Genomic DNA, 22910 nt, shown 5'->3' on the forward strand with positions numbered 1-22910 from the left:
AAATCTTAAGGACTGTGTTATCTGGTGGCTGTAAATATCAGACAGAGGCCATACAGTGAAGAAAAGAAGTAGTGAAAATAAAAGAAACTTTTTATTTGGTCTGCTTTCTTGAAAAAACGTCAGTGAACAATGAGCAGTTTCTGCAGTGAATGATGGATCTCGCAATATGAAACTATATTCAGTGTGTGATTATGAGACACTGCTGTCCTTACGCTGCACATTCTTCAGTTATATGACCACAGGGATCATCTCTCGGCTGACTCATAATATTAGCTCCATTCATTATATGCTAAATTATTTTTATATTAAAAAGCTGGTTAGTTTTCTTTCTCACTGTGACCCCATAACCAACCAAACTCTAGAGCTGCAGAGTACTTAAAAAGGTTGTAAACAGAATGACCTCTCAGTCCGAACAGGTGGAGGTTTGTTTTATATTTTTCCCCTTTGGCCGAAAGAATCCATTTTCAGTGCTTGTGCCCAGCCATTGTTGCCTGAGGTGAGAACTGAAGTCTGTGCACATTTTTGTTGTCAGGCCATGCCCTGAAATTTCCATTTTCTGTTCGGTGTCACACTCAAGTCAGAATGTTTAAGAAAAATGACAAAGTTTAGCACTGACCAGATCTTAAAGTACACTACTGCTCAAAGGTTTGGGATAGTTAGGATTTTTAATTGAAGGCTCTTATGCTCACCAGAGCTACCTTTATTTGATTAAATATTGTAGCAACTATAATATTATGAACTATTATTACAATTTGAAATGAATGTTTTCTATTTTAATATATTTAGAAATCATTCAATATGCTGATTTGCTGCTTCATTTTTATTGGTCGCCTACTCAATTATTAATACTAGTTCTTATTATTATCAGTGTTAATATTGCTGCTTATTATTTTTGTGGAAATCATTATAATTTTTTCAGGATTCTTTGATGAAAAAAAGTTATTTGTTTAAAATAGAAATCTTACTTTACTCTCATTTTCGATCAATATAATGTCCCTTTTTTTAACTTACTTACTCCAAACTCTTGAATGGTAGAGTTGTGGTCTTGATGCACATAAGATACGTCTTTCAAAATCATTTTTAAACAATTATCCCAAACCTTTGACCGTTAGTGTGTACATTTCTGGTTTAATGTGACAAAAGTTTTCTTTATTGCACAACACGGGATCATTTATATACAGTACATAACACGTTTAGATGTATCATTTTGTGATATTAAGATTGTGAGAACAACATGCTTTCTGTAAAATGCACTCTTTTGCTCTGTCGTTCTCTTTTCACTCGTTTTTGCCCATACTCATCCACTCAGTGGGCCTGTGGAATGTTATTTGGATTGCCCCAGGGGGTATTAAAGAGAAAAGGTGGGGGCAGGGTCCAAACGCCTCTCCACAGCATGTGAGTGAGGGAGTGTTGCGTGTGTTTACTCCGATTGAAAACAAAAGGCCTCTCACCTGCTCTTAAAGACCTACACAGCAGAACAATAGAGGTGATTGACAGCTTCTCAAGAATGAGAGTACTTGGCTGCAGAATGAGAGTACTTGGCTGCAGAATGTGTGTGTGTGTGTGTGTGTGTGTGTGTGTGTGTGTGAGAGAGAGAGAGTTTGTAACAGTGTAGGCGGGTTTACACACAGAGAAAGAAAGAGGGTGAGAGACAGAGAGAGAGAGAGAGAGAGGAATTTTGATTGGTTTAGTGCCCAGTCATCCATACACTTGACTAACCTTTTTTCTCTGTATCTTATTTGTATGGTCAATCATTTTCTTTTACAATACTTAACACAGACATATTATTATAAAACAATTGCACAAACAATATAAAAGCATATCTTGTTTTAAAGGTGGGGCTGGTGGTTACTATCTTAGAACTGTTCAGTCCTGCATTAATCAGGGCATGATGCATTGAATGTGTGTCATATGAGTTGTTCTGAATGTTTCTGTGTCTTTATTTTGTATTGGCGTTCTGTAGCTGATACACTGCTGACCACTGAACACTATCAGCAGGAAAGCGCTGAATCGCACTTAAACACGAGCAGTTTAGCATTTAGTTTAGCTGTGTAAGCCTTCGCCTTGCCCTTCACCGGCTCACACTAAATCAAAAGTAGGAGAGATCGGGGAGTGTTGCATTGCATTTTGTCTAAATATCTTTATTTCAGTGGTTTTTGCACTATTTGTCTCAAGCTTTAATATAATGTTAATGAAAGTATAAGAAATCTACTGTAAGTGTAAATTAAGTTTAAAAAAGGCAGTTGTCACTACTGAATGGAAAGCATGGATGTTTTAAATTTTGCGCATTAATTGATTATGATAATAACATTTATTTGTTTAAAATAATTGTCAGTCCTGTTGTAATTTAATTTAGATATTTAATTTTTTTTTGGAGAATATTAAATATTTTATTTGAAAACAGCCAATAAAATTAGGGACAACAGATAAAAAACAAATGCATAAAACATAGGCCATGATGATCGTTGTATTATTCTATTATTTAAACATAAACAAAACACAATCAAATGAATTAAGAAAACTTAAATTAATAAAGCTCTGTGAAAAAAAATTAAATAAATGTTGCATGCTCTGATTCGATTTAGGAGTCATTTAACGTTGCAAGATTTAAGTCACAAACGTATTTCTATTTTTATGACGATCCGCCAGGTATTTTGGGTGGAGAGTTATAGGGATTTGAAGTCACCATAATAATGTGTGATGTAAGCGCAGACTTGGCTCAGTTTACAACTAGGTGAGCGCGCAGAGCTGCTAGGGCAAAGCGCGGAGAGGAGGGGCGCGCAACTCACACACACACTCTCTCACACACTCGTGCTCTCCCATTGAGCGAACTGTACTTACTCCGGGAATAGAGTCTGAAAGGACATGGCATACTATTCAGCCTTCCTCCAAATGATGGGAATACTGAGAATGAGTCGTAACTGAGGACGATTGTTTTGAGGGTGCCTGCATATTGTGAAATAAGGTATGGTAACAGTTCCTCATACTTTTGTTTTTTTTAAACTTGCAATCTATTTATATAAACTTAATCCATTCGCCTGCAAACTCGATCATGCGATTGTCTCTAGTCTTGCCCGCAAACTTCTGAGCGGCGCGTTCTGTAACTAGAGAAGGCGCGCGCATGTTTGCGTTTCTGCACGTTACTGTTGCAGTAAGTAACCCGATATGCGATTCATTCTGGAGAGTGACACGGCTGAATAGATGCGGATAAAAAGGACAACAATGGCAGGGGTCTGCTGTCCCTGACCAGGTGTGTTCAGGCGGCGTTTGGAGTGCTGGGAGGCTTGTAACTTTTTAGCCATCGTTTGGATTTTTAATATAACTTGCTGACTGTTCCATCATGCCCGTTTTTGATTTTAGACAGCGATAGACTTCTTGAGATATGTTTTTTTGTTGTTGTCGTTTTTCTTGCTCTCGTTTGCTTGGGAAGATATAAGATGTGAAGACCTGGCTTTTGGGGTTTGTTGTTGGCGTGCTAAGTTTATATAGTAGTTTGCAGGGAAGTTTCAGTTGGCTGGGTCCAAGGTAAGAATAATGGCAAGGGGGCGGAGCTTGACCAAAGATGTCAAAAATAAGATGGAAACGTGTATTATTAGTGTTTGTAAACGTTTCAACTAGGCTTTAAGGCTTTTCATTGATAACAAGATTAGTGGATTAAAAAAAGGATATTAACAAATCATAAAAACATAACAACTGTACTTTTATTTTCAAAGTATTTAGATTAGAAGAACAATACTTTGTGATAATTTGCTGGCGGTAATTGATAAAGCATTCTAATTCTTATGATAATTCAACAGTTCCAGTTTTAAATAACCAGTTGTGTACCAGAAAATCACAGCAACAGGGTTGATCATTTCTTCTGACAAACCTAAGACAATATAGGGATATATGGGGTTATTTAAATAAAGGATAATTATGGTTGACACACACACACACACACACACGTAATGTAATATGTTTGAATAAAACCTGTTAAATTCAGTGCTCTGCATCACAAGTGCAGTGCTATACCAGGTGAGCTACCAAGCAAGTTTACTATGTCAAAAGAGCCAAATATATGGAGCTGGAAATGTGATGCAGTTTATTTAGTTCACAAATAATGCACTACAGTACAATTGTTGTGAGGTTATAGCATTGTGTTGTGGAAGGAACCGTTTGATTGTCTGCCACCATTATTAATTTGTGTGGAAAGGAATAAAAGTTCTTAGTGTTTTACTGTTACTAGTGTTCATTAGGAGTTTTTAAAATGTCGATGGGGGCATGGTTTTCCAATTTTTTGACTTGACAAAACATATTGTATGCCTAATAAACTGACAGACCATCAATATTGCTGTAAAGAAGCTGTCAGCGTTTGCTTTCAAATGAAATGAGCCATGATATAGTGTATTAAAAAGCTGTTTAGACCTGTTTGAAAAGTCACACTAAGAATTCATCCAGTTGCAGACTTTGACAGCTAATGCAATGACTTTAAGAGCATTGCTCACAAAGGGATGAGCATTCTGGGTGGAAACTGAGCTCGCTGTCAGACAGGAAGTTGATTTTAAGTGTCAGATTAATTTTTACATTCTTTATAAAGACTTACGTTCTTCCAAATAATAGTTGAGCAAGACACCATTGTGTATGCCAGTTTGAAACACTAACTAGCTGGATAATCATTTGCACTAATTGTACTGTAATATTAAATTGTATTAGCAGTTTTCTTGTTGACACAATCCTATGCACTACAATGCTGATCTTCTTCGTAATGATCTTCGGCACGGTTTATTTTAGTGCAGTAACCCCGGCTGGTCACAGATCAACCGCTTGGCACCATCCCAGTTCTCCATCATTGCCGTTGTCTGCCAAGAGCAGACATGAGTGAATTGATATATTAAAATGTTCAGTTGTGGGTCATTCCGGGGTCATGAGCTCACACTGGAGACGCTGTCAGTTCAAAGCGTCAGTGCAGTTTCAGTTTTGCATGTTTGGCTGCTTCATTCCCATGAATGGTCCAATTTCACAGGGCCATGCAAAGACTGTGGCAAGCTGCTCTGATGGGGATTTGATGCTCATTTAAGCATGATGTGCAGAGGAGCCAACCAGCTATGCATTGTTATGGTGTGTGAGAGGTGCCTTTTATCATGCAAAAATCAATGAACGAAGGATGTATCTTTTTGAACGGTGTTTCATTTTTTATGGTGGCACTTTGCACGTAATATATGAGAGTAAGTAAATAAATTACCGTTGTATTAAAAACTTTTTGGTCCTGTTTACACTTCTTAGGTGACCCAGTCACAAGTGTTGATGTCGTGTGGCCAATCAGAGCTGTTCAGTGAAGTTAAAGACTTTTCTTAATTTTATCTGAAATAAGTAACGTCATATTGTGCCATTCAAAAATATGCAACAGCAACTGTAATTTTAATACATTTTAAACTGTAATCATTTCTGTGATAGCAAAGCTATTTTTTATTTTCAGCAGCCATTAATCCGGTCTTCAGTGTGACATGATCCTTCAGTAATATAGTAATATAATATGCTGATTTGGTGCTCAAGAAACATTTTTTATTATTCTCAATATTGTAAACAGTTGGATTGCATAACATTTTTGTTGGAACTGGGATTTAAAAAAAAAAAATTTTTTTATCAGGGTATAGAAAGTTTAAAAGAACAGCATTATTAGAAATTGAAATCTTTGTTATATTGTAAATGTTGTTACTGTCACTTTTGAGCAGTTTAATTTGTCAATTTCTCTCTCTTTCAAACAAAATCTTACTTACCCTGGTTGAATTTTTGAACGATTGTGTATGTTTACAAAGATTGCATATCTCAGTTTATGTAAGTGAAACGTTTGATTCAGTTACATCACGGTTTTTGAGAATGTGTGAAAAGGTAACCCCATAGAGAAGGTTTGAGCGTTGCTAATTTTTCTCAGGAGTGTTTTGTCTCAGTGTTAGACAGGTTTGAAAAGTGATCTTTCAGCATATAGATTAGTGTAGTGACTCATTCTGTTACTATTTGTTGGCTCTTTTTCTTTTATTCTGCTGTCTGTTGTTCCACTCTTTCACCCGCACCTTCTCTTATCCTGTCATCTGAAAGATATCATTTCCTCTTTCTTCCTGTGTGTTTTGTCATTGTGTGTATCTGTGTGATTTATATGTGAGTGTGTGGCAGTGGTCAGTGTCCTGTAATGAGAGGGGAGAGTCTGTGACTGTCTTCACTGAGGTTGAGGTTGACCTCTCCCATTCTTCATGGGCCAGTACCAGACCAAAGATCAAAATGAAGACCAGAGCTTCATTTTGTTGAGTGGAGCCAGGTTTGGCTAAAGCTGTAGTTTGATCTGTGATTGAAGTGTGAGTTTGGGGTCAGTAAGACTTAAAACTACTGTATTTTGATCAAATAAATGCAGCGTTGGTGAGCATAAGAATCTCCTTTCAAAAAATATTTACAAATCTTACAAACCTTGAATGGTAGTGTGTATATATTGTCATGTTTTAGTGCTAAGATGCTACATAACCTTTTCTGCAGAATGTGGATTTCTCATAGTTATGCTACAACACCCCCACTCAGGGTTATTGATGTGTCAGCACATTCCTTCCTTTTCAATTCAGACACTTTCTCTCTTTTTTCTGATACAGTTCAAACCACCAAGGTTAGCAGAAATAGTAGGAAAACAGCCAATTTTCCAGTTAGACCATAAAATTGCTGATGATTACAGTATTTAATACTCCTTGAATGAGGCTGACACAGACAGTAACAGTATTATTAAAATAGCTAGTGACATTCTATTATTATTAGTGAGCGTGTATTTGTTAATGTCTGTTCAAATGTTTTTAAAAAGGAGAGTTTCCCAGGTTGGCGACCTTTGCTCTTTGAATGACAAAGGAGGATAATGGAAATTTAACCCTCCAGATGGCTATCTAACGTCTAGAGACAGTTCAGGGTTATGGGGCTTAGGATCATCAAGCAGGGTCAATTTATATACAATTAGTAAGTTACTATATTAAAGCCTTTATTAGGCACAGACAAGGAGACTTTTTGCATTTTCTGTAAGTAAAGTCTTAGTAACTGCTGCATTATATATTTTTCTTGGTTTTATGCATCTAACTTGCAGCAACAATTTTATATTTTATTTAAACCAACAATATGTGAGAAATCAGTTGTGCATAAGAATATACTGACCTGCAAAATTTATTTTCTTATCAGTAGTTTTGTCGTGTTTTCCAATAAAATTATCGGTTACACTTTATTTTGTGACATTCTTACATTGTAATTACACAAGTAAGTATTGAGTAATATTAATTACATGTACTTATTATAGGGTTACGGTTCGAATTTGGTTTAGGGTTAGTTACTAGTAGTTATGCATATTTTACTGTTATTACACTCTCGGAAATAAAGGTACAAAAGCTGTCACTGGGGCGGTACCTTTTCAAAAGGTACATGTTTGTACCTAAAGGGTCCATTTTGGTACCTTAAAGGTACATATTAGTACTTAAAGTGTACATATTTTAACCTAATAGGTACAAAAGTGTACCTTTTGAAAAGGTACCGCCCCAGTGACAGCTTTTGTACCTTTATTTCTGAGAGTGTACAATAGTAAATACATTTGAATAAATAATAAATGTTACCTAAATATCTAATCATTCTTCAAGCAAGTAAATAGTTTTTCGTGTTTTAAACATAAAAACATTCATGTTGTTTATACTTGAACCAAAAAAATGTTAGTGAGGTAAGAAAAATTCTAAATATTTCAGAATAATTCAAAATAATTATCTAAAAATATATATCTTAATATATTTTCTAGCAACATTTTTACTGAAAAGTAAGACACAAAATGCCTGTATTTATACTATATACAATTTGACAATTATGTTATTGTTATAAAAAAAAAAAAAATAATAAATTTGAACAATTTTTGCAACATCACTGACACCACCAGCAGAAATGCCTCTGTATTACATTAAGAATGAACCTGCAAAGTCAGCAAACATGCCCAAACCCATCTGCGTGTGTGTGATATTTTCCTGCCAAGGTGTCAGTGTTGATGTGATAGATCGCTCAGATGTTTATCAACACACACACACCTCCCTGCCGAACATCTGTGTCCCACCTTTGCGTGCGGACCAGACCTCAAGCACCGGCATGGTGAAAGCATGTCACAAGACTTTGTGAGCGGAAAAAACAGAGAGCCACCATCTGGTTCTGTTTGGCCCAGACAGACTGCAACCTCACCCTCACATGTTCCTGCACTGCCCTATCCACTCAGAAAGAGAGAGAGAAAAGAACCGGCATAAAAGGAAAAGAGGAAAATGGCCTTTATACCTTTCACCAGACCAAAACAAGACCAGATGGACAACTTTCCAGATGCTCTTGGTTCAACAGGATTTAGATACAGTATCTGCAGGCCTGCTGTGTGTGCAGGCGATATAGAGCAAACTGTAGGTCTGTTATTGCATTACTGATAAGATTATGTGTCTGGTTTAGCAAAGAAAATATTTTGGTTGTTAAATGAGGTGGTTTGAATCAATGATTGGATTGCTGTTCATCTCAGATGCATCTTGGAGGCCATTTACTGCATTTGAGTAGAAACACCTACTAACAAGAAACAAGACTAAAACTTCATATCTCCAGCAATTTAATCACTGTTAGTACAACCACGTCTATAGTTATGAACACACCATGATTGAATATTTTAGAGGCCAAGCATTGATGTCAGTTCATCTTACTCTTTCTAAATTAGTAAGTAACCATCACTTGGAACCATTGACTAATGTGTTTAAGTGTATGTAATGCATGGATATATGTGTTTAGGCCTGTTCACACTAAAAGCAAAACAAAAAAGTGAAACAATTTTCTTTTTTTCTCTTGCTATCCACTGCTTTTATTCAGTATCTGGCTCAAGACAGGTGTTCATGTCAGATAAAACAAGATTTAAGTTAAGTTAAAGGGATACTCCGCTCCAAAATGAAAATTTTGTCATTAATCACTTACCCCCATGTAGTTCCAAACCCGTAAAAGCTTAGTTCGTCTTCAGAACACAAATTAAGATATTTTAGATGAAGACCGGGAGGCTTATGACTGTCCCATTGACTGCCAAGTAAATTACACTTTTAAGGTCCAGAAAAGTATGAAAAACATCGTCAGAATACTCCATCTGCCATCAGTGGTTCAACCGTAACGTTATGAAGTGACAAGAATACTTTTTGTATGGAAATAAAACAAAAATAACTACTTTATTCAACAATTCGGCACCATAGCGTCACCGTAGCGCCATTTTGAAGAGTATCGCTGCACGCAAAATGCGTACGCTCTTCCGTGTCAGCCGTGACATAGGGATTTGCTGTTTGCGTTCAAATCAAAGCGTAAATCCACCTAGAAAACGTATACTTGTGTCGTGGCTGACACAGAAGAGCGTACGCATTTTGCGTGCAGCGATACACTCCGAAATGGCGTTACAGTGACGCTACAGTTATTTTTGTTTCATTTCCATTCAAAAAGTATTTTCGCCGCTTCATAACGTTACGGTTGAACCACTGATGGCAGATAGAGTATTCTGACGATGTTTTTCATATTTTTCTGGACCTTGACAGTGTCAATGGGACAGTCACAAGCCTCCCGGTTTTCATCTAAAATGTCTTAATCTGTGTTCTGAAGACGAACAAAGCTTTTACGGGTTTGGAACGACATAGGGTTAAGTGTTTAATGACAAAATTTTGCTTAATTACACTTAAAGTATCCCTTTAAGTGCGCCATGTTTTGTTTTATTTCTTTAACTTTCTCAACACAAATATCCGGTCCACTGAGAATTTTTTTTTTTTGAGACTAAGCAGAAAAACGGGCTGTTCAGGCATCGTCACCATAATGACACCACAGCATTGAGTGCATTAACATATGACTGAATGCCCATATTTACATGTCAACACCTTTTAGTGCCCAACAACTTGCCATTGTTACTCATTTCAGATATAAAAGGTTAGCAAATCATTTGCATATAGAAGGTATTTAGGGTTATAGTAGATTCTTAAAGTTACAGTAGCATAAATGATTCTAAGGGCCAACGAGAGAGTGAAAATGTTGTTGGTGCAAGAACCCATTATAAGCTGACTTATAGTGGAAAGAAATTAAGGGAAAAAGTAAAATACGTCTCTTTTAATGTTGTCTGTGGGGGCAGACAAGGACAGGATATCATAGACTCCAAGGCATCTTGTGTGTGAGTGTTTTTTGTTTATAATGAGTATAGCTGATGTCACATTACTCTTTTAGCAAGGGGAATCCCAGTTTAACTGAAGTATCATGCCCAGAAAAAAGGGTAAAACAACTGGCAGGGTCAGTTCGGTTCAGCTTTAAAATCTTCTCTGTCCAGCCCTTCTCATTCATTACTAAAAACATAGACTGGTTAACTTTGGTCTGAAATTTTTTTTTTAGACTCATCATGGTATCTGGTGCAGTTATCACTTTTTTACTGCCTTTCTTTCTCGTCTCTCATAACAAGCCTTATTGGCTTGACTATAAAAGCTTTGCTGTATTGCCAAAGCAATATGCAGGTACACACAAGGTGCATTGCTCCTTATCTCTGTTTGTATCTTTATCATTCATGCCAACACACACAAACTTTTTATTCTTACAGCTGCAGATATGAATGTTTCTAGCAATTTTCTTAGCCACAGTTTCCACATAGATAACTATGAAGATAAGTGAATTAAAGATAAGTGAGTTATCATAACCACAATCATGCTGTTTAAAGATAATGTCCCGTTGTAGACACAGAAACCAAACCTGACCAAAGCATTTCCGGATCAGTAGTTCATGCAATATCTGTATATGCGATATAACTGTATTCAGATGATCAGACACTTTTATCAGATCTGTAGGGTTGAGAACACATATACGATATTACAGACCTTCTAACAAACATGCGTCAGCTGTGCAACTGCCATTGAGCTGAATGGGAATGTTAACAGACAGCTGTCTCCAGATATTATAGACTTCCTCAACGTTTGTTATAGGTAATATTAGCTTTAAAAGCATGCAGCATATTTTTAAAATGCAATGCCAGTAATATACCATCCAGGCACCACTGCTATACTATTTTTAACGTACTATGATTATTATATTTATACTATTTCATTGAACAATTTTTAAGGTACTGTGATTTTTAAAAATATTATTTCATACATTTTTGTTTAAAGTATTATGATTATATTATCATACAATTTTAACTTTTTATCGTACTCATTTTTTAAACATACTTTGTTTTTCATTGTACCATTTTTAACATACCATTATTTATACTTTACTATAATTTTAACAAATATTTACAGTAACTATGATTTCTTAATAATTGTTTTGAAATTATTAATAAATTATTATAAATTGTTATATTTTTATAATTTGGCTAGTAATAACCTAATTTGTTTTTTTTTTTATCATTTATATGTGTTTTTCAACTAAAATTGATAGTGTAGTCCTGTATTTTAAGCAACATTACAGTGTTTATTTGATATTTCTTGGCTTTGGTACTTGAATGGAGATGTTTAACTCTTAATTCTTAATTCTCTCACACTGTAAAACCGAACAGTGAAATGAATGAAATGAGTTAATTTCACTCAAATAATAATGAAAGTTCATTAGACTTAATTGAAATAAGTTCTGTAAACTCAAAATGTTGTTGTAGTAAGGTGAACTTAAAATTATTGCGTTTTCTAGTTCCCAGCATGCTTTGCATCAGACAACAAGGAAAATAAATGCAGAACTTAAGTGTTATTTTGTGTGTTTTTGCACAAGATTAACATAGAGAGACACAAGTTAGTACTTAAATGTTGTGTTATGTTAAGATTTACATAGGTTTCTGTTATGTTGGTTTTGTAGTGTTATCATTGTGGTGAAGAGTAGAGCCTGTGGTTAGGTTGAGGATGGATAGCAAAACTTAAAGACTATATATACTGCATGTTGTTTGACTATTTACATGCAAATGTGTCATGAGTCTTTTAGATAACTACATTAGCGTGCCCGTGTGCTATTGCAAACTAACACTTAAATATAAAGATCTGAGTGAATGTACTGTTTACGGAAGCAAGTTGTATATAATTATCATTGTGATGAGTGGGGTGGGATCATGGAAGTGAGGCTTGGATTGGCTCCCATGGCTCTCACCCCCGCCCCACTTGTCATAAAAATTTTAAGCTCTACTAACTTTAAAAAAATTGAGTTTGTTTACTCAAATGTTTTGAGGCAATAAGTTTCCTCAAATGTTTTGAGTATTCTTAACTTATCGGGTTTTACAGTGCAAAACTCTCAAACTCTCAAAAACATTTTGAACTTGTGATGAACTTCAGTTAATTATAGAAAAGGTTCGAGAATAGAAGCTAACCTGTGGTGACTCATACACACGCACAAACACACCCTTGAGCTTTTATTGTCATTGGTCGGTTGACAGCTCCTGTTTTGTGTGTGCCCACTGACTATCATCGTGTTGGTGGTTGGGGATCTAATTTTCCACCTCCTGCCCTCAAAAGAACCCCAGGACACTTTGCTGTGGTCTGGAAAGTTCTGATCCGGTTTCATCTGGTTTAGTTCAAACTCTCTCTTTTGCTACCTCATATCAAAGAGATGAATAAACATCTAAATTACAAGAAACCACAGGTGTGTGGGTGTTTCAGTGTCAGGAGATCTGCTCTTTCATACATCAGTTGACTGTTAAAGATGCATCAGCCAATTTAAATATCAAAAGCTCTGTGTATCAGATGTCATGACTTATTATAAAATGCATTTGACATTTGCAAATGCACTGAAACTGATTCCTGTTAACAGAGTTTAAAGGAGTAGTTTGTTAATGATTGTATGTCATATTTTATGACATGAATGGCTGGTAAACAAATGTGGCATGTTTGAATACAAATTCAAAATCAAAAGCTGTTTAAATGAATTATAAAATGTTTCTTTTGTAGGGATTGGGTCTGTCACAAACTTCTCTGCACCTCTTTGTGTTGGAGGAAGTACTTATGAAACACTTTTTGAAGGTTATAAAATGTTTAGCGTGAAGGTGCTCATCATCTGCTGTGGGTTTGTGGGGATTTTCAAACTGAATTCCACATTTTCTGTTCTATTATGCATACTTTCCTCAATGTTTTTTTTTTTTTTTTGCCTTCATACTCTGTATCTTTCTCTCTGTCCTAATAGTTATTTCAGGGGATGTTGTCCACTCTGCACTCTGAGATAGATATTCAAAGATATCTGCTGAAAATCCAGCGCGTTCATTCACGCAGAGTCAGTACAAACATGGATGAATGTGTATGTTTTCTGCATGTGTGTGTTTAACAATCCCACAAAATCACCTAACATGGAAAAACGTATTCATCTGAAACTGAATGTACTGACTGTACAGTATTGACTGTATTGATATATACAGTCATGTCCATACTGGCTTTGATGGATACATTTTGAATCTAGTTTTTGGTGTATGTACTGTAGGTAGTCTGATCTGCATGACTGATTGCAGTCTTCATAGTTGACCGGTGCCTGTCGCTTTAAATGAAAAGTGCAATGTGTGGTTCAGAAAATGCTAATGTAATCAGACAAATTATGGTTTGGTCACAATGAGTGGTTTAAGTTTCATGCATGTAGTGAAGAAAACCCTGCTGGAAATCTAGCTAAAACCAGCTTCTGATGGTCTTACAAGGTTCAACATTGTTAAAAATAAAGGTTTTTCAGCAGTTATTCCATAAGAACCTTTTGTGCAGTGGTAAGTTTCCATGGATGTTAACGTTCTTCGTGGAACCATTAATGCCAATAAGAAACCTTTATTTTTTAAGAGTGTCCATTGACTAGTCTAGATGGCCATAGGCTAGATGGTGCTTCAAAAAGATGGACAACCTTGATGTTGGTCTACTAGTTGGTGGTGCAGAGATTGACCTGGTAGATCATCTTAATCATTCTGATTAGTGCTGATAGACCACTTTAAACCAGTTATACATATCATCAAATCATCTGGTCATCTTAATCTGGTAGAATCTAGTTTTACAGCTTTATCAAACTGGTTCCATCCATAGTAGACCACTTAAACCAGCTATAAACCACCTCCCATTTCTTAAACATCGGTATGATCTAGTTTTTCAAGCAGAAAAGACAAAAATGGCATTGACCACCTACCACATCCCAAAAGCACTCTACCCTGTCCTAAAAAAGACAAAATGGCTTTATTAAGCTAGTTAATGCTGGTAGACCACTTTAAACCAGCTACATGTTCTAAAAAAACAGCCTGACCATCTTAAGCTGGTAAGATCTGTCAAAATGGCTATATCAAGCTGGTTTGTGCTATAGTAGACCACTTTGAACCAACCACTGTCCTACAAACAGCCGTAACATCTTAAGTTGGTATGACCTGTTTTCCAGAGAAGCCAAAGATGGTTTTGAGGAATTGCACTAATGATGTTTCATCAAATCCAGCATATTATCTAAACTTTTATTTTGTTTTTTCAACAGAACCGAGGCCCTAAGCAGAGTGTTGCGTGTTCGAGTCCAGTGCCTGTGTTTGTGGATCAGGTGGAGCACGGCTCACTGGTCTCTCTAGATGCTCTGGAGGTCATGTCTGAGTGTGACATGCCCATCGCCTTCACCCGAGGCTCCCGGTCTCGAGCCAGTCTGCCCGTGGTCCGCTCTACCAACCAGACCAAGGATCGCTCACTAGGTATACAGATTGATATGCACATACTAAATTATATGTACTGTAAATACACTCGTTACAAATATAGCAACCATGCAGACCAGTTAGATCTATTAAATCTGCATTCATTCATTCATTTTAAACTGCAGTCGCAATTTTTTATTGGGAAAAAACGCAATTACATGTTTTTTTTACCTAAATCTTGCAGCCCTACAACTAGCTAAATAGAAACTATACAATACACGTACAATATATTTTCCCCATTTAATTCAAACTTGCAAATGTTGCGGGCATGTCAAATTTTGTTAATGATGGGTATTCGATTTCTGTGGAAATCTGCTGAGCTTTCTGTGGAGTTCTGTGGGTCGAATGAGTGATCTTGCACTGCTGCTTTACTTATTTCCCATCTGCTGCTAAATGATTTAGTTGCAGAGTTAAAGCGTCTATGGAAGTGTGTGTTTACTTAAGTTTGTCTGTCTGTCTCTTGTATTTAAGTTCAATGTCATAACAGCGAATTCGGCTCTGTCATTACCGCTTCATGTAATGGAAATATGCGAGGCTCCACAGCTGAAATTCATAGCCTGTATTTAACAACGCACAGGCGTATATTACAGCACAGACTCATGCTTGTGGACACACACAGAAACACGGAAATGGAACTCTTTTGCCAACATATATACACACACACACACACACACACACACATATATATATTCACTAGCACACTCTGTATTCTCCCTTACATCCAGATTGAATGACGGGTCAAACACACACAGTCCTTGAAATGGGAGCCTTCTCTGGCTGCTCAATTCTGATTGGTTGGTTTGAACAAGGACCAGATGGAAAGACAGTTATGGGGAGAAAAAGTGTGTTCACTCAAACTATTCCCTCGAAATTCGTCTAAGAAGGTGTAGACAGACCTGCAGAGAGAAATTAGATGTTGTTTAATCAGGAAGGAACACAAAGGTAAGGAGACGTGCATCTATTAAAGAGATTCAGCATTGACCCGATTGCTGTAAGTCATCATTCATCTAGTTCAGCGGTATTTAGTTTCAGTCGCTGTCGTCTTAGGTTTGTTTAAGACCTTTTGAAGTATAGATTCTGGAAGTAAAAATTTCATCTTTTACAGAAATGTATTTGTAGCAAAAAACACTTTTTTAATTTTGTAATTAATTTCGAATATGTCATATTTTATTCAGTTGTATGTTGACATTTAGCCAGTAGTTTAATATTGTACCATTTATATTTGTTTACGTAATTTGCAGTGCATCATTGGATGTGAAGTTCATGACTTTGTATAAGATGTTAAGTATTCAATCTTGTAATTATTAATTATTTTTTACATTTTCAAATACATTTTAGATTCAAATCAAAGTTGGTCATTCATTTCAAAGCTGTTTGGTTTAGTTCATGGCTTAGATCTCTTTTTTCAAAATTTTTAAAAATCATTATCATTTATACTTTTATATTGTTAAATAAAACTATTAAAAGTATTTTTTTAGTATTTGAAATAAAGCTGAAACTAAAAATATATAAATATTAGATTAAAAACATAAATATAAATGAGAAATGTTGCTTTGGTAACTAATTGAAATAAAATTTAAGTTGAAGCTGAACTACTAAAATGAACAAAACTGAAATAAAAAGATACTAAAGCTAAGTAGAAATATAAAAAATATATAAAAATGACAAAAGAACATAGCAAGAATACTAAAAATTTAATTAAAATATAAAAATAAAAGTTAATTCAAAATATTAATAAATAATATAATTGTATACAAATAATATTAAAATAACACCGATCTTTATGGAGAAAATGAACAGAAAAAATACATAAGGAACTGAAGCGCTCGGAAGGAGGGAGGTTACTAAAATCTTACTTATGTCTTCAATTGGACAATAAGACAGTGGGATGATATAAGAATACATTTGTAATTAGAGTGAATTATTTTTTTCCACAGTAAACAGTATAAATGGATGATTGAAATGTCTCATGTGGTTGTATTAAAATTCATACAATTATAAGCTTTTGCTTCGGAGGGTTTTCAAGTGTGGCTGAGAGTGTTTGTATGTGATTGTGGTGAAAGCTGTCATTCAGATGTGGCTTGGCATTTTGCCCAAGGTGCTCGTCTGAATTATATGCTGTTGATTGTTTGATGCTCGGTAATTAGTTATTAATGTTGGTCATTAGAGTGAAATTGTAGGGTAGCATTTCAGAAACTGTTCCAAACCAAAGTAAGCTGAATGAAAAAAACAGCACTTAATGAAAAAAGTGTGTTTAAAATAGAAGTGGGAAACATTTGGGATCTCACAATTTGATGTGATTCATGAAGTCACAATTCATTCTCAGTTCCAATATATAGAAAATCCTTCTTTTTTGGTCTTTGCAAACTGAGTTACAACAATTATGATATTATCACACACCATATGATCCATTTACAAATGTTTTCACTGAGCTGCTTTCATCTCCATGAAGGATACATGCAACACTTCATGTGGCTTATATAGTCAGAATTCTTAAAGTACAAAAATAGATCTGCTTTTCTTTACTAGGATATAAACATCCAACATGCTTTCTTTAATCAACATGCAGATCTGGTTTGGCTACATGAATGATTGTACAGAGCGGAAATGTAGCATTTGAAGGAGTGAAGAGAGCTGTCATCACGTTTCCGTGTCGTTTCTGTGTTTGGTTTCTGTTTGATTGACAGTTTCATAGTAACCACTGGAGGTTTGCAGGCTGGTTTTCCAGACATCAACACGGCCTGTTTACAAGTACACTGTTAGACATTTCAACAATGTTGCCAGTAAGTTACTGTAATTAAGATTTACAAATTGAATTACTGTAAAAAATCCAATTCATCAGTATACTACTGTAATTCATTCATTTTAATATAGATTTCATTAGGTTTTGTAAAATTCTTTTTTTTAACTCTACATAGGTACTACTGGCATTCAATTAAAACAGACAAAAAAATTACAAAATATCAAATTCTTGGATTTTTCCTCACAAAGAACCTTTAGGCAACAGAAACATAATGGGGAAAAAATACATAGCCATCTACAAAACCCAGGTGCTGCTCCAAAACGTGGCCACCACCTTTGGTCACCATCCACTTTGTTAGTGACAGAAATGTCTTAACAATGAGTAGAAATTGTACACTTTTAAAATGCAAACCCCATACAGAATACACAAACCTCTCAAAACCATAGTTGTTCTCTTACCATGAATTATTAGTCTAACCCTCAGCGCTGCCCCGTTGGATCCGTGTCTTCCTCGGATGCGAGTGGTGCGGCGCGACTAGACAAAAGACAATATAGAACCCATTATATATACTATCTACAGTGGATGCGGACAGCAAAGTGATGCCTTGGTATATTTCTGACGTATAGATGTACATGTACTCCAAGCGCTCGCGCTGTTTCTGACATGAAGGACAAACTAATTTTCCAATCATTACAAGCGATGTAACACATCCAGTGTAGTCAGTCCCAAGCTGTTTGCGGCAGCTTTTGGGCAAATCGTGTCGTTCCAAATGTAAGAAATGAGGAAAATAAAACAACCTCAATAGAATGGCGTCAAAGAGCAAATACAGTAGTATACAGTAATTTTAAAAATACAGTAAGTCTCTGTATGTGCACTGTAAAAAAAAAAAGTTGTTTTAAGTTTATACAACAAAAATTTGAGAATCTCCCACAAAAACAAGTTGAGCAAACTCAAAAATCTGCTGAAGCTGGTAAAAAATGTTTTTTTTTAAGTTCGCTCAACTTTTTTTTTTTTTACAGTGTGGGGTCTGACGTCACAGAAAATTCCCATGATGCAAAGGGTATTTGGGAATTTGCAGTATTATACTGGGTGATATACAGTAAATAACTGTAGAAATTACAGAAATGTCTAACAGTGTACAGCAAATGCTCACATTCTCATTTATTCAGGAGTTGATGCAATTATGTGGGAGTTTGGTGGAGTCAATTTTCTCAACTTCTTTTTGTGATCTCTCTTACTTTTTGAGTGATTTTTGTCAAAAACACTATCTGTCTTTTGTTCAAAATAACTATCTATCTATCTATCTATCTATCTATCTATCTATCTATCTATCTATCTATCTATCTATCTATCTATCTGTCTGTCTGTCTGTCTGTCTGTCTGTCTGTCTGTCTGTCTGTCTGTCTGTCTGTCTATCTAACTATCCATCCATCCATCCCTGTCTGTCTGTCTGTCTGTCGAATTATAATGTTTTATAATACACATTTCACATACATGCATTCATATAGTCCCTTGTGAACAAGTGACAAACATAAAACTCCCTCCATCCATCCCAGAACATTCTACCACACCCTACTGCTCTCTCTCACCCACATGCTCTTCCACCAGATTTTACACACCCACACATACAACTGGGTGGATCCCTCATAGAGTATCATGCAGGAAGAGATAATTGGCTAATCGATATGTACAAATGCATGATGCATCAGTGCCATATCAGATATCATCTGATATTACAGTTGTTTAATTATCTTAATAAGACTGTTAAATATCAGTTTAGCATTGTTCTTACTGTACAGTACGCCTAAACTCAAAGTGACTTTTAAGTGTTGTTTTTCATTTATTAAGACAAAATACTACAGAATTTTAGTAGCTGCTCGAAGGCTCAAATAATGCCTTGAACTTTTCTCACACTGTTTCTTCTCTCTGTTTTTTTTTTTTTCTCAGGGGTGTTGTATCTGCAGTATGGAGATGACACAAAGCAGATACGCATGCCTAATGAGATAACAAGCGTAGATACAATCAGAGCTCTGTTCGTTAGTGCCTTCCCTCATCAGCTCAATATGAAGATGCTGGAGTCGCCCAGCACCGCCATCTACGTAAAAGACGAGACCAGGAACGTGTACTATGAGCTCACTGATGTCAGGTGAGTGTGTGTGCATGAGCTTCAGCCTCCTTAAAGTTTCAACAGCTTACTATCTTCCTTCCTCATTCCACATGGCCTGCTTCCTCTAGTTCTATGACATCACTTAACATAGGAAGTGACCTTCTTCGAAGTCCAAGTGCACTTCTGTTTCCTTTTATATTGCTTTTTCCTTGAGAACCAACTCGATAATTGAATCTCACATGCATTAGTTTTACAGGAAATGTGCAGTTGATAAAAAGTGTTGAAAATGAATGAAAATGAATGTTCTGTCATCATTTACTCACCCTTATGTTCTGCTTGTGGAATATAAAAAAAGATGTTTAGCAGAATGTTCATGCTGCTTTTTTCCAAATTAAAAGACAAAACAACAAAAGAAGCCTAAATGTGTCATGAAAGTAGTCCATACGACTGCATTATATTCCAAATCTTCTGCTGTCTGTCATGGCTCACAAATCTTATTTGTGATACTAAGACTTCATATGGGTTTGAACAGCATGACAGTGAATATATGATGGCAGACTTTTCATTTTGTGTGGGAGTTATTATCTTATATGGAACTATAGCTGTGAAAATCTTTAGTAATATTTCTTTGAAACAGTCTAGACGCCAAATACGCCACCCTTGCTCACATACACAAGAACGGAACATTATATTTAGATTTCATATGAACCGAATTACTGTCTCATACTTTAAAATACATCACAGCATTTGTTTCTCTGACTTTAAACCAATAAACCTGACTGTCTATCATACATTACCCACCAGCACAGCTAATGTTAACATAACACTTATGTCACACTTCAAACAAACACTCCCACATATCTTTGGCTTTCATTCTCTGGCCTTTCCCTCCACCCTCAGTCTACAAACACTTATGTTTACATTGCTTTTCTTACCGTATCTCTCTACCTATTTACAGAATTATGAGTAAACCACAACACATTCACATTTGAAAGACCCCATGTAATGAGAACTGGAGTTTTGTGACTTTTAGTCCATGTCTATGTGCTAGTATACTGCTAAAAGTTGACAAAATGATACACTACTGTTTAAAAGTTGGCGCCTTTTTTTAAAATGTTTTTGAAATAAGTCTTTTATTCTCACCAAGGCTGCATTTATTTGATCAAAATGCAATAAAAATAGTAATATCGTGAAATATTACAATTTAAAATAATTTTCCATTCAAATATATTTTAAAAAGCAATTTATTCCTTTGATGGCAGAGCAAAATAAGTGTCTTTAAAGAACCAAAGAATAAAAGCCAAATTTAATCATTGACTATGTTTCCTCAGATCTGATGAAATTATCAATAGTGACTCATAGTCATATTGTCCTGTGTAGACAGAGGAGAAGTCCATCTCCATTTCCATAGTGATGTAACTTGCACTTTGATACAACTCCTTTTCTATCAAGGCTGTAAATCTGAATTACAGCCACATGACCACGTATCAGACTTCATATGAAAAATGCTCACGTCACTTTACACAACTAGGTTTCATACGCAAACACATTATGAGCGATCCTGGTAGACAGAGACTTAAAAACATAAATAGACAAGCTTGGTTACTTAGTAGACAGTTAATGTTTTCGCTCGATGCCGTATTAGTAAATCATTCTTGGACCTACAGAGAATTGAAGTCTGGACATTAACGGACATCTCAGGCATGGATCTTGTCTCGGAGAGTCGTAACTTCTCACCTCCATCTCCAGTTTCTCGCTCCAGCTCGCCTGTGTCTCTCAGTGAATCGCTTCATTCTCGCGATTCCTTTGACCTTTCTCGCTGTCACTCTCCACTCTCACGTGTTGACATCTCGTCAGCCCTAGTGCACCCCGTTGTGGCAGAGCTGAGGGGCCGATCTTCAAGGCACCATGGCCGACCTCGTTCGGATGGTGACATTTGGTCTGTATATGTAACCGATGTGGATTTTTCCCAACACAGGAGCATCACAGATCACTCCTGCCTAAAAGTGTACCACAAAGATCCAGCACATGCCTTCAGTCATGGAGCCAGGCCAAGCAATGGAGACACAAGGGTGAGTGCCAACCTAGCGTGGACATTTTTGTTAAGACAGAAGGCTTAATGGAGAAATCTTCTCTTAAAAGAAATGAAATAGCTACACTGTAAAAAGTGAAAGTTGACTTAACTTAAAAAATTTGAGGAAACCCGTTGCCTTAAAATTATTAAGTACATAATAATTAAAAAAAAAAAAAAGTTAAGTGAACTTGACAATTCAATTAACTTATTTTTTTTAATTATCATTTACTTACTCAATTTTTTTAAGTTAAGTCAACTTATCACTTTTTACAGTGTACAAATAGGATTTGTATTTTGTCCTCATATTGTGATATGTATAATTGTGATCTTAATACTTTAGACTTCCATGTTGCAAGTCAGAACAGATATATATTACTCAAGCAGAGCAGTAGATAAAAGAGAATGTGTAATAATTTTTGGAGTTTGGTGCAGTTGAGAGCTCTGGTTGGCTGGGTTTTGTTAAGGATGGGTCTGGATAGTTGACAAGTCACACAAAAACTGACTTGTGAGGTTCACTAGTTTAGCTACGCTACTGTTCAAATGTTAGTAAAATTTTAATGTTTTGAAAGAAGTATTTTATGCTCACCAAGGCTGGATTTATTTGATCAATAAAACAGTAATATTTTTGTTTTCTGTTTAAATGTATTGTAAAATGTAATTTCTTCCTGTGATAGCAAACCTGAATTTTAAGAAACCATTGCTTCACTGTCACATGATCCCTCAGAAATCATTCCAATATGCTGATTTGGTGCACAAGAAATATTTGTGAAACTGTTGTGCTGCTTAATAATAATTTTTTTGGAAACCATTATACATTTTTTCAAGATTCTTGGATGAATAGAAAGTTCAAAAGAACAGCATTTATTTGAAATAAATCATTCGTAACGTAAATGTTCTTACTGTAATTTTTGATCAATTTAATGCATAATTGCTGAATAAAAGTATTAATTTATGTAAAAAAAATGTAAAATAAAAATGATTATTAATGTAAACAAATTTAAAAACCAAACATTTTTCAGTTTTAATCCTTATAATTTAGGGACCAAACATGTGCCTATAATATATTACCGTATTGTCCCGAATATAAGACGACCCTGATTATAAGACGACCCCCCTTTTTCCAGATGTACCTTTTGGAAAAAGGCTTTTTGAAAACCAAATATTGTTTTTTTTCTCTCTCTCTCTGTAAAACATTTTTTCTTAAATTATTTTCAAATTGCATATTTTTCCTATTTTAATTTCAGTTTTGAAAATATGGTAAATACTGGTAAAATGTACCAACAATGACATTGAAAATATACACTTTTTTATATACCATTGA

The 22910-nt window shown here is 35.5% G+C and overlaps 1 protein-coding gene across 11 annotated transcripts in view; it reads left to right on the forward strand.

Moving 5' to 3' along the window:
• si:ch211-285f17.1 (sickle tail protein homolog) overlaps positions 1-22910 on the forward strand; it is a 132880-nt gene that overhangs the window by 79719 nt on the left and 30251 nt on the right. For 9 of the 11 annotated variants that reach the window (XM_058765012.1, XM_058765011.1, XM_058765010.1 and 6 more), the window contains 4 exons: positions 13159-13245; positions 14461-14665; positions 19356-19554; positions 21494-21587. In XM_058765012.1, the coding sequence (XP_058620995.1) occupies positions 13159-13245; positions 14461-14665; positions 19356-19554; positions 21494-21587 (585 nt within the window). Of the gene's footprint in view, positions 1-2779; positions 2966-13158; positions 13246-14460; positions 14666-19355; positions 19555-21493; positions 21588-22910 lie in introns of those variants that run through there. The other 2 variants (XM_058765015.1, XM_058765008.1) reach the window with 2 other exon arrangements.

This window comes from Onychostoma macrolepis, chromosome 24 (genome assembly GCF_012432095.1).
Source record: "Onychostoma macrolepis isolate SWU-2019 chromosome 24, ASM1243209v1, whole genome shotgun sequence".
Taxonomy (NCBI): Eukaryota; Metazoa; Chordata; class Actinopteri; order Cypriniformes; family Cyprinidae; genus Onychostoma; species Onychostoma macrolepis.